General features: G+C 40.1%; 1 protein-coding gene across 2 annotated transcripts in view; it reads left to right on the forward strand.

Moving 5' to 3' along the window:
- The window catches only part of GRM7 (glutamate metabotropic receptor 7), a 541,384-nt gene that overhangs the window by 346,187 nt on the left and 183,165 nt on the right, over nucleotides 1-12,032 (forward strand). For both annotated transcript variants that reach the window (XM_074957549.1, XM_074957548.1), the window contains exons 6-7: nucleotides 3,847-4,047; nucleotides 11,780-11,919. In XM_074957549.1, coding sequence (XP_074813650.1) covers nucleotides 3,847-4,047; nucleotides 11,780-11,919 — 341 coding nt within the window. The remainder of the gene's footprint in view (nucleotides 1-3,846; nucleotides 4,048-11,779; nucleotides 11,920-12,032) is intronic.

The raw sequence follows: 12,032 nt of genomic DNA on the forward strand, positions 1-12,032 counted from the left end.
CTGGGACATATTTAGACGCTTTCTAGTAATGGGATACCCATAGGAAGATAGTGATCTCCTTAGCTGTCCTCATTATACAACATTTACTCAATTATGTTTTATTGTTACAATCAATTGGATTGATTGTGAGCAGTTTGTGTGTTTGGTTCAAGTTGGGTTGATCATATATTAAATCTTTGTGTTTCCCCCACAAAACTGCATTCACTACAGAAATGACCTAAAAAGAAATTAGGAGATTTTGCCTACAACCCCTGTGCCCAAAGTTAACTATTATTAATGCTGTTTTTTACAGTGGTGCCTACAAACCAACCTAAAAAAAGGACACATTGTGCTAGGCATGATACAAACATAGAGAAAATAGACAGTCCCTGACCTGAAGCCATTACAATCTAAATAGACAAGACAGAGAGAGGACGGGGGAAAGGATAGAAAATATAAGCAGAATTCACTGTAAATAATTTACAGGATGTATTTAGACTCAATTTGTGCTATTGTGGACTTGATCCTCAGGTGCAGTGAGTTTATCCTAGGTGCAGCTGAGCAGAGTGTAAAGTTTAAAAAGGTCCTAATACCCCTTTCTGTACCCTGATCTTGGGTTGACTAGGGACCTAAATGGCTCTGAGTAATTGAAAGCACCCTGGGAGGTAACATCTTTTGGGAAATCCTTGGTTGATCTTTTAGGACAGCTTTCTGTTGTCTTTGTGCTTTCTCAGCCCAAGGCTGAGAATCTGGCCATGTGAGTGGGAGGGAGAAGCAATTCATTAACCCAATCAAGTTCTTACCACAGTCAAAGATGGAATTCTGCCATGGTTCTTTTAATCAGAAAACAAACAAAAACAAACCTTTTCTGCAGCAGAAATGGTGAATTTTGTCCTCTGCCACATTCATGTGTTTTGCAAAAACTCCTTAACAGTGTGACTTTTCACATACCCAATCTAAAAGTGAAAACTGATGTGAGCTAGAGCTTGCAATTCTGTTAGTACCATTCAAATTAAGGATGATAGCAAAAATAATTTCTTCTCATGAATCTCCATCCTAAATGATCAAAGATCACTGACATTTTTGTGAGAACTTGTTCAGGGCTGGCACGGTCTTTAAAAGCCTGCATATTTATTCTTTCATATTGCCACTGAGAGCCAGTTTCTTGTTAGGCCCAGATCAAGTCCATATAGAGCTCCACTAACTTTAGTGGGACTCTACATAAGTACCAGGGGTCTGACTGCACATAGCTCATCGTAAGACTGGGATCTTTGTAACTGCAGAAGGATCCTCAAGCTGAGGTTGGAAGAAGGTGTCATATAGTAAGTAATTGAACAATTGGACTGTGCTATTACAGCTGTTCAAAAAGTAATATTTTGCAGTGTCATACCATTATATCATCAAAGTATCTCGGAACACTTAACAATCGGTGATTACATTTTGCAAAACCCTGGTGAGACTGATAAGTATAACAGCACATATTACAGCTGGACAAATTGAATCATGTGGGTGTTTCTTGCCAAAGGTAAAACAAGATAGTGGCAGACTTGGGGAATAAAACCTAGAAGCCCTGGCTCCTAATATTGTACTTTGTTTACCCCTCAGACATCATTGTCCCAATTTATTACTGGCAGATGTTGTCACAGTTCAGGGCAACTGCACTTGTATTCCCCCTTTATAGTCCAGCAAGGGCACCTACTCACAGGCTTTTAGCTCCCTGGCTGTAACCGCTCTTGGGTGGAGACATACGCCTCTCTCCCTCACGACCAGGGTATTTTCAGGATGCACAGTTCCCTGATTATACTCTGAATTCACCAGCAAAGTCAAATTGCCGATGTAGACCTGCTATGCCTTTCTCCTTAAAGATGGTGAATGATGCAATTGTCATAATTATAAGTTACCGCACAACACTTCCTATGCAATCCTGTTTTATTCTTAGGGTATAAGCCTTTCAGAGAAAACATATTAACAATAATAGAAAAAGCTACACAAAAGCTAATAAGCTTACCAGAGCTCACTCCACTTGCTCCAACATGGGCTCTGGCAGGTGATTCCTTCAAAACAGGTCTCTTTTGTGGTCACAAGTTCACAACAGTGTTAGCTTAGAACTGGTATGCAGTCTTATGGGGCCTCAGTACGCCAAGTCCTTCCAACCCTTCCCTAAGGATTGGGGCCCTCCATGGACCCAGAGGTCTTGTCTATTTGATGGATCAGGAAGACAGCCCTAAGCCTGTTTAAAAACCAGACTATTTATCAAAAAATTGTCTTTGTCTGTTGGTCCCTGGAAAATCCAGACAGGGTCTTTGAACTGTCTTTGAACAGATGATCAGCAGACCAAAGGTCCCCCACTCCAGGCGAAGCTTCAACGGCTAAGTCCGTAGGTGAGGGCTTGCAATCCCCACCTCCTCAGTACTTCCTAGGAATTCCACTTCACACGCATTGTTGCAAAAGATCAATTGTGTCTGCTATATTGTTGAACACACTTTTCTGAAGTTCACATTGGACCCCAAAGATATTAAATGTAATTCAGTAAGGTATATTAACTGAATTCATAAGGTTTTCCCAGGATATTGTCATATCTGTCACAAATGTGTCCAGCTGTGTGTACTTTTTTACATGAGGAATGGTGACTCTCTCTCTCTCTCACACACACACATATATAATATAGTTTAGGGACAGGTAGGTAATATTCCCTGAATAAAGTATACAAGAAATTTCATAAATGTTATTCAGATATTATATTGGATGAATATTTTTTTTGACTAGCTCTAGTTTTGTTTCTTTACTTTTTGACATAAACTATCATTTATTTTTTTAAAAATCCAATACATAACTATTTTTGTAGTCCCATTGTCAATCACATTATTTGTTTATCACAATTTGCTAATGACAGAAAGGAACAATGGCTAAGGCTCTATACTCATACTCAGACTATTGGTTTCAATTTCAGGCTCTACTACAGAGTTCCTGTGTGACCTTGGGAAAACCATTTAATCTCTCTGTGCCTATGTTCCCTACCTGTAAAATGTGGATAATATTTAGTGTGTAAGATCTTTGTTACAGGATATGTGCAGCGCCTAACACAGACCCTAAATTCCATTGCTAATGGTAATACAAATAAGAAATAATAAAACATTTAAAATAATTATTCTTGAAGCATCACTGCTTATTTCCTTTTTAGTATTTGGTGACAGTACCAATTCATTTGACTGTATAAATCTGGAATCTTTAAGCTAAGGTTCTGCATTTTGATGGCAATCAATGGATTTTGAAGGGCTCATTAATTCCTGCAGGAAGAGAAGAGAAGTGCATAGTAAATGTGTGCAAACTGTGCTGCTTCAGGTTGCATTTACAGTACGCATGTTAACTGAATTCTCCTGAGCTTCCTTTAGTTTGATTCTTCCCTTTCTCTATCTGGCTATGTCTTTCAGTGAGAGACTGGTTTATGAAAGGCAGAATGTAACACCAGACTTTAAAACACCGTCTCTGCATTGTTTTAATGTGCTTTCTTCATTAAAAGACTCCAGCGTTTTCAGCATACGGAGTCCAGGCTCTCTCTCTCGGAGATGGATCCTTGTTGCTTGTACTGCCATGTCTGTGGTTAGGACTAGATTTGCCTTTGTGAATTCTTTGTCTATAAGTTGAATGGTCGCGGTGTCAAGGGTTGAAGATTTTTTTTCATTTAAAAATGCAAGAAAAAAATGAAATCATAACCACACTATTCAAAATCCTGCACTGGCTAACAACCTTCATTTCTTTAATGCTGCATGAAGTGGCTTGACTTGTATTCATCACCCAGAGAATTCTGTTCCTCACCATCTTTCTCTTTGTGTGTGTGTGTGCATTTGTGTTTGTTTTTATGTGCAGGGCAGGAGAGAATTGGAAAAGATTCCCATTATGAACAAGAGGGGAAAGTTCAGTTTGTGATTGATGCTGTGTATGCCATGGCTCATGCCCTCCATCATATGAACAAGGATCTTTGTGCTGATTATGCTGGAATCTGTCCGGAGATGGAACAAGCAGGAGGCAAAAAATTGCTGAAGTATATACGCAATGTTAACTTTAACGGTGAGTCCAAAGCAATGTGTATCCAAAGCACTTCAGAGAACACACGATTTTTAAATTTAATTAGTCAATCAATTATTCATTATTTCACTGGATTTCTTAGCAAATGGAGTGGCCATCATTTATATAATCCAAGTTTAGCATTCATTTGATTGTGTACTGCTTTCCTTGAAGCAGTGAGTTTTATATATATGATTATATTTCTGACATGGAGTACTCCAGCTAGTCAAGTCCTTAGCTTCTATTGTGCAAAAGATACTAAATTGTGCAACCATTTTATGATGGTTGCACTTGGAAATTAGGATGAAACCACTGAACTCTGCTAATAACCTCAACATTTGCTCTCATCAGCAAAAGTGGGTGATAGACAAAAATATATATGTCCCATCTGTCTGAGTTATATAATGCCTAATTTGGACTCCACTGCTTAAAAAAGAAACCCACAGCAACTATGGGTAATGTATAGTTTCTTGGAGTCATCCAAAGCATATCCTTTGATGTGTATCATTTCCACCTACTTGGGGCAAAAAAATAAAGGCACTTCTTTGTCACACAGGACTCGTCCGGTCTGTCATTTTCACTAGGACAACACTTTAGAGTGTAAGGAACAGATTCATTTTCAGGTTTCAAACCAAGTGACTTAGACCTGCTAAGCAGAAAGTCTCCTGTGGTGAAGGTTGTTGCAACTTCCATTCCCCCAGAAGGCTTATAGTGAGAATACAGCACAAAAGGCAAATGTGGATGTGGACAAGCTAAAGTTAGTTTGATTCAATATATCACCTCAGCTGCCTATAATTCATCCTCCAAATAAAGGTGCTCCCACTGATCCCAACAAGGACATTGGTAACTCTAACAGCAGCCCTTCCTTGAGGTACAGGATAGGCTTTCATATTTACTTCCCTGCGCCAGTGTCTATGAATCTGGCTTAAATACTATAGCAGGATTTCCCAACCTCTGAAAATTTTGTTTAAAGGTTATTTGCTTCATTAACATACATGAGGAGATTCATGTGAGCCCACCCCCAGCGCCAGGACAATTGAACAGTCACAGAAGTTAGCTTGTAATACTAACACTTTTTCCTCCTTATAAACTTTGCTAATATATGTAACAGGAGTTTTTTAAACTGTCTGCCTCCGCGCTCTACAAGATGGAGACCCAGACTTACATTTTAAAACCCGGTAGCCTAAAGTTAGACATCTAAATCCATATTTAGGCCTAAATGAGGACTCATGTTCAAAAGTGCTGAATGGGAGTCATGCAACTCCTATTAAAGTTTTTGTGATAGCCAAAGACGCCCAGCACCTCTGAAAATCAGTTTTGTGACCGTACTGGGACTATTCACAAACTGAAAGTTTTGCATAAATGAAAGTGCTTTGCTGGATCAAGGTTTTATTTAGGTGCCTGCCTATTGGTAGAAGTGTTCAATTTTAGGTTCATAAGTCTTGAAAATTTTCGCCACCTTCCCTGCTCCTAGAAATTTACAATCTAATAAAAAGAGAGAGAGAGAGAGAGAGAGAGTAGAAGAAAAGGGACTGGGAGACCCAGATGAGGAAGATAAATCTTGTACTTCATGGTCTAACTTCATCACTGTAAGGGTCAGGAAGGATTTTTTTCCCTCCAAGTAAAGCATTGCATAATTGGCACAGAGTATCAAAAGAGATGCATGAGATTCCCCGCCCCCCCACTTCTTTGGATTACCTGTTGCTAGCTACTGCCAGAAGCCAAGTACTGCTGGATTAATAAACTGAGCAGATAGGATTTTCCATATCTTCCTATTTCTGGAAAAAGAACACAAACGGAATGTTACAAAGCAAAAATAATACTAATTTCAGAGAAATTTGGTATTTGTGTAAATTTTACTAATTTGGCCATCCTAGAATTCTGTAGCAGATCATTTATCTCTCTCTCCTCCAAAGGCCTCAAGGAGGTTCTTAGAAAGCAGAGCAGTTGAATGGTCATCTTATCATTTTAAGAGAGCGGAGGAAATAATCTACTTAGTGGAATTTGCCTGGATTTCAGTTTTCTCAAGTATATTCATTATTTCAATTTATTCACCCATTTTTGCAAGATTTTTTCCTGTAGTTGTAGTTGGTCACATAAGCCAGATGGTATTTTTTTTATATACAACTCATAAACAGCATGGAGGCTTCAAGAAGGTAGCAGAACTTTAAAATAATAATTTTAAACTATTTCTTCTCTTGACCATTTAGGGCAGGCCCTAGATAATGTTCCTGGAAACATGAGGTGTCTTTAAGATGTGTTATTCATGTGCAGAGTTTATTTTCTCTTGGCCCATTCACGTGGAATAATTGCAGCCACATCTGAGGCTTATTGCCAAGGCTCTGGAGAGATATTCTTGGAGCCCTGTTCTCTTTCTATTTCATGCCCCCATCTATTGTAAAATATACCAGGTCTGTAATGTTCTATTACTGTAGTCACAATAAATGTGTGTGCTTTCCTAGTTGTAAAGGGGTAGGGCCAGTTGTTTGTCTGGCTTGTTTAACTCTGTGCCAGGCCTTTTGCAGAAGGGCTTTTGGGAACCCTGTCTCCCTGCTGAGTCAAGCAGTGTCCTATCCCATGTAAAATATACCCCTTCCCAAACGAACATTTGCTGGTATGAGCTTAAAATTTGTTCTTGCATCAGTATGAGTGAAACTCGGTTGCCCAACAGTAAAGAAGCATAAGTGTAGCGTGAATACACAGAATTTTTTGATGCCATATTCTCTCCACTCTGCTTTGGGATATCACATCAGAGATGGATGTCTTACACATTACTGTAATTCACTAAACAGATAGGACCAGATTGTGACAGAGCACAAGGATCCTATTTCCTGATGGCATGGTACATTCCAAGCGCTTCTTGTCGCTACAGTCCCTGCACTTGGAGAGCATGAAGAGTAATCCGTTGGTGTGCTTCTGATGGTGCATGCCATCCCAACTTGGATCGGGAAGAAGCAGAGTCCCTGGCCTAAATGGGTTGCAATCTGTACTGTTCTCCTGCATACTGAGCCACTCAGCTGAGTGCCCCCTTTTGGTGCACCCCCCGGGGAGGGTAGGACAGCCAACACTGCTTCTGGGAGGGCCAGTGGCTGAATGTCACCATTTGACATATACATAATTAAACTTCTTCTCTCTCATTCTTGTTACAAGACTTGTAATCAGAACAGAGAATGGCACAACATGAATCCTTTCTCCTGACAGTGTGAAGGAAAAAATGTGTATCCCATTCTTGTGCATTTTAAGCTTATGATCTTGTGATCCAATCCTATTTTGCATTTAGGTATGCAAACAGATCTCCTTGTAACTATGCAGCTGAAATCATCTTGCCTGTGCATACTTCAGGGATTTTTTCCCCCCTTACAAAAACCATGACATTCATAAAGGAAGAGCTCAAGCGATATTTTAATGAATAGAGACTGTGGATTTGTACTAGGAGCTCAGTATGAACTCCAGTGTTGTCTCACAATGTTGAGAATAATTTTTTAAAAAGTCCAGATGCAGTAAGATTCTGAATATTCAACTCATGATGCAAAGTGTCTGTGTTCCCCCTCCCCTCCACAATGACCTGAAAAAGGGATTATTTTTATATGAACCACAGCTGCTCCTCAGAACTGCAGTGACTGTGAGTCATAAAAAGATATCTTAGCTTGTCACACTTAACAAGACTCTGACCCGTCTCCTATTGCACTTTTCTTCATGATGAGTTTTTTTGTGGTGATTAAGAGACACAAATCCCGCAAAATCCAATAAATTGTGTCTTTGCAGTGAGATTTTCCATGTGAAAGGGGCATCATGCACTGAATTTAGTGTGTGTGTTACTTAGTCGTTGGGAACAGATGGATTAATATTTTATAACACCATTGATTGTGCAGGCAGCACCAGGGAAGAGCATGTTACTAGGTTTCCCAGTTACCTGATGGAACTGTGGAGACTTACAATTCTCAATGAAAGGAAAAAAAAAAGGTATGTCAGCCTGAATCCTCAAGAAAATCTTCCCCCTCCCTGTTATAATAAGAAAAATTAAAATAATAAATGGCACCAGTTATGAAAATAATATGCTTCAGCCTGCAGGTTTCCTAGTACCACTTCTCATTGTTTCTTATAGTCTGCATAAATAAACAGAGCACTGAGTAAAATACTGTAGCAACTTTAAAACAGGCACATGAAAGAATTAGATCCTCCAATCAAATGGTGGGGCACTGTGTGCCAAAATATGCTATCAGACCCACACTGGGATCGAAGACTGAGTAAGGACTGTAGGATTTGCACTTACTAAGCAAACCTTTTGGTTGATAGTCCAGTTACTCCATCTTTAATAAGACAGGCAACTCAGAAATCTTCTGCTTGAATTATAACCTGAGATGATCACAACTATGTACCATTCCTTACTCCAAATAGCTTCCCTCACTTTTCACTTCCTTTTGGTGTGTGGGTGGATTTCCAGATGAAGTAAATTTAAACTCATGAAAGCGGACAAGCCAGAAAAAGAAGCAAATATCAACTATGCTGCTAATTATTACTATAAATGCATACTAATGGTGAATACATATTAATATAGAATCACATTTAAAATTATTTTGCTGTATTTAACTTAGAATATAACACATGATGATTCTAGAGATAGAACCACACCGGGTAGGGTGGGCGAGCTGCATAGATGATGTCTGGAAGAATTATGCATTTAGAGGCCAGGAGTAGGCATCCAGCACCAGATTAAGAAGAGCACTTGAGCACATGCTTAATGATAATCACATACTCGAGATTTCTTGAACAGCGGTGCTTTCATGAACCAGAGAGCAGGCTGACCAGCAGCAGTAACTAGTCTGGTGGAGCAGCTGTGATATTGAAGAACTGCATTGAAAAGCTGCATGAAGGAAGCCATTAGCAGAGCACAACAAGAAGTTGTATTGATCCTTCGAAACCCAGAAATAGGCCTGCATATTCTTGAGCACTAGCTACTGGCCCTTTACCCAGTTAACTATTTACACATACACAGGCAAGGCTCTTGTATAGTGCATTCTTTTGACAATATACATTGTCACTAGGAAAGCTTGCCAGGCCCTGACTGTTGCACAGGGCCATACCCCTGCAGGGCCCTGAACACTGTCAGCAACGTTAATGGTCCACCATCACTACCAGCAAGTGCAAGCAGCCAAACTATCCACTTAATGTTTAACAGCCCAGGGAAAAGGGACTCCATGCCTTGTTTCTCCCCAACACAGTCTCCCTGCCCCAGCTGCCATTTGGACTTTATCATTTATAGATTCCATTTAAAAACGAAAGAGAAAAGGAGTACTTGTGGCACCTTAGAGACCAATAAATTTGTTAGTCTCTAAAGTGCCACAAGTACTCCTTTTCTTTTTGCTAATACAGACTAACACGGCTGCTACTCTGAAATCTGTCATTTAAAAACTAGATATCATACTAATCTGCAGATATGAAATAACAAAGCTCTATACTTTCACAGGGCAACTTTTAACCTTGACTCTTGTTGATACACACCAAGTTTATTCTGCGTCTATTTAGAAGGAGAAAAAAACCTACAGTTTTATGCATGCATATGTATGTATGTGAGTAATACCCTCTCTGCATTACTGCGCAATTTATGGAATAGATCCTCAGGCGGTGAAAATTTATGTCAGGTGAAGATCTGACCCCTAGTGTATAAAAAACACCCATTTTTTGTGTTAGTGTCATTTGGGGACGTAAGGATATACCCACAAATATTTATGGAGGGCCAGACTGGACTATTATGCTCTGAATTGTATTCTTTTATGTCAGCTGCAACAACATGTAGCTTGGCAAATCATATAAACACTTTAAAAAGTCATGATTAGCTAAATCCCATTTACTATTTTTGCTGACTTTGAGAAGGAATTTATGAATTATCGCCCTTATGCACCTAAAAATGTTTTCCCACCATAAAGATGTTCTGGCTGCATGAATCCATAACCAAAGTTACATATCTGCTTAGTATCCATAAGGAGTCAGAGACAAGAGATTTCTGTGGAAGATTTTCTGTACCAGTCTTTGAACTTAATCAGTGTCTGATCTCAGAGAGGCTGCAGTATAGACAAGAAATAATTTACGAGGGTTAGAATTTGGAAACTATGCTAATTCACTCCTTCAAACCTTCTTTCACTCACTGAAATTCAGTGAAGAACAGGAATCATGAGGAAAACCGTAAACTTAAAGTTCAGTACTACAGCTGAAGAGATTTTTCATACCCGCCCTCCCTCCCCCCAAGCAATGTGGTAGGAGAAAGTTTTGAATATAGATATACTAATGACCTTCTATCTTGACACAATATTGCTTTACGTCCCAGAAACCTATTTTAATACATCTTGAAACACATGTGGTCCTGGAAGCTTTCTCTTAGATCTATCTGAAAATACTAAATTTCTTTGAACACTCATTTTAAGAAGTAGCCATACAGCCTTATAGTGTTAACTGAGTTGCACATCTTCTGGTTGGGATACTTTTCGCAATAGCATCTCAAATGTATTAATTAGCTATCAGAATTTAATGCCTGGCTGTCATGTAACGTGTGTGTGTTTATTTTGCCCCCTTATTCTAACCTGTCTTGTTTGGATGTGCTAAGAGGATTAGGTGCTGGGGACCACCTCCTCCTACACAGCTCCTGGATAGGCGAAGGGCAGGACAGGCACATATTAGAAAGCTTGGGCAGGGACGCTGGAACAATCTGTATAATGGGGTGCTGAGAGCCATTGAACCAAACTGTAAACCCTGTGTGTGATGGAAACCATTTCAAGCCAGGGTGTCTGGCAGCACCCCTAGTTCTAGCACCTATGCCCTGTGGGAGGCTACACTAATACCCAATTCTGGTCCACGGCCCCAAAAGGACTGTTCCCATGAGCTGGCTTCGGGTGTGTGGCCCCACCCCTGGATATTCTGTACATATGATGCATCCAAGCAAGCCGCACTATGGGCATGTAGTCAGCTACTTTAGCAGGTTGAAGCATTGTTGAGTGTGTTGCACTCGGGGCCCTGACCCATCCAAGCAAGGTGGTTCTGACATCCTCAGATCTGCTGTTGCCACTTCATTGCCTCTCTCACATCACTCTACCTAGCATGCTTCACAAGAAACAGTCCAGAATCTGGCCCTATATTGTTCATGACTAAGCTACTTTTCGGCAGGTATCAGTGTCCTAGGGCGTAAACAAAGCAGCGTACAAGGAGAGATTAGGAATAGTTTTCCGATAATGTCCTCTGTTCTGTTCCATCTCAATTGCATGCTGATTACTGGAATAAGAACAAATTGTGGAGGAGGAAGCTATTTCTGGATGCCAGTCAAGATTCACTAAACCTGGGCTGTCTTCTGATGGCAGTATCTCTCAGAAGCAGATGGAACATTTTCTGGGGGAAAAAAATCATATAGAGGCTCCATTCATAGGACTGATGTTCACTAAAGAACTTCCTCAGGGGAGAAGGGGGCAGAGGCGGGGAGGGAAGCCCGTATGATATTTCATGATATGAAGCAAGGCTCATGTCATTTTACTTTACTTTTACGTTTCACCTAGTGGTATGAGTCATGATAATTAATCACAGAGAGAGGGATAGGATTATGCCACTATGTCCTAAAGCGTCCATTTAAACTGCTGTGATGATGGATGGCCTCTGCCTGAGCTGTGATGCCAGTCTAAAGCTTTTAGCCATGACAAAATAAATAAAACAAGCATTGTAAAGCTTTGGCTGTTTTTGCTTCCTTCCTCAGGCAGTGCGGGCACTCCCGTGATGTTTAATAAAAACGGTGATGCACCAGGGCGCTATGACATCTTTCAGTATCACACAACAAACACCACCACTCCAGGCTACCACCTGATTGGCCAGTGGACAGATGACCTGCAGCTCAACGTGAGTCCAATTTACTCTATACTTGCTCGCTTTCATCAGCATATAGTTATTCGATTGACTTTTGTCACCAAGAAGGAACTAGCGTAGGGGACAGTACTTAAGTTGTTTTTGTA

The sequence above is a fragment of the Natator depressus genome, chromosome 7 (genome assembly GCF_965152275.1).
Source record: "Natator depressus isolate rNatDep1 chromosome 7, rNatDep2.hap1, whole genome shotgun sequence".
Taxonomy (NCBI): Eukaryota; Metazoa; Chordata; order Testudines; family Cheloniidae; genus Natator; species Natator depressus.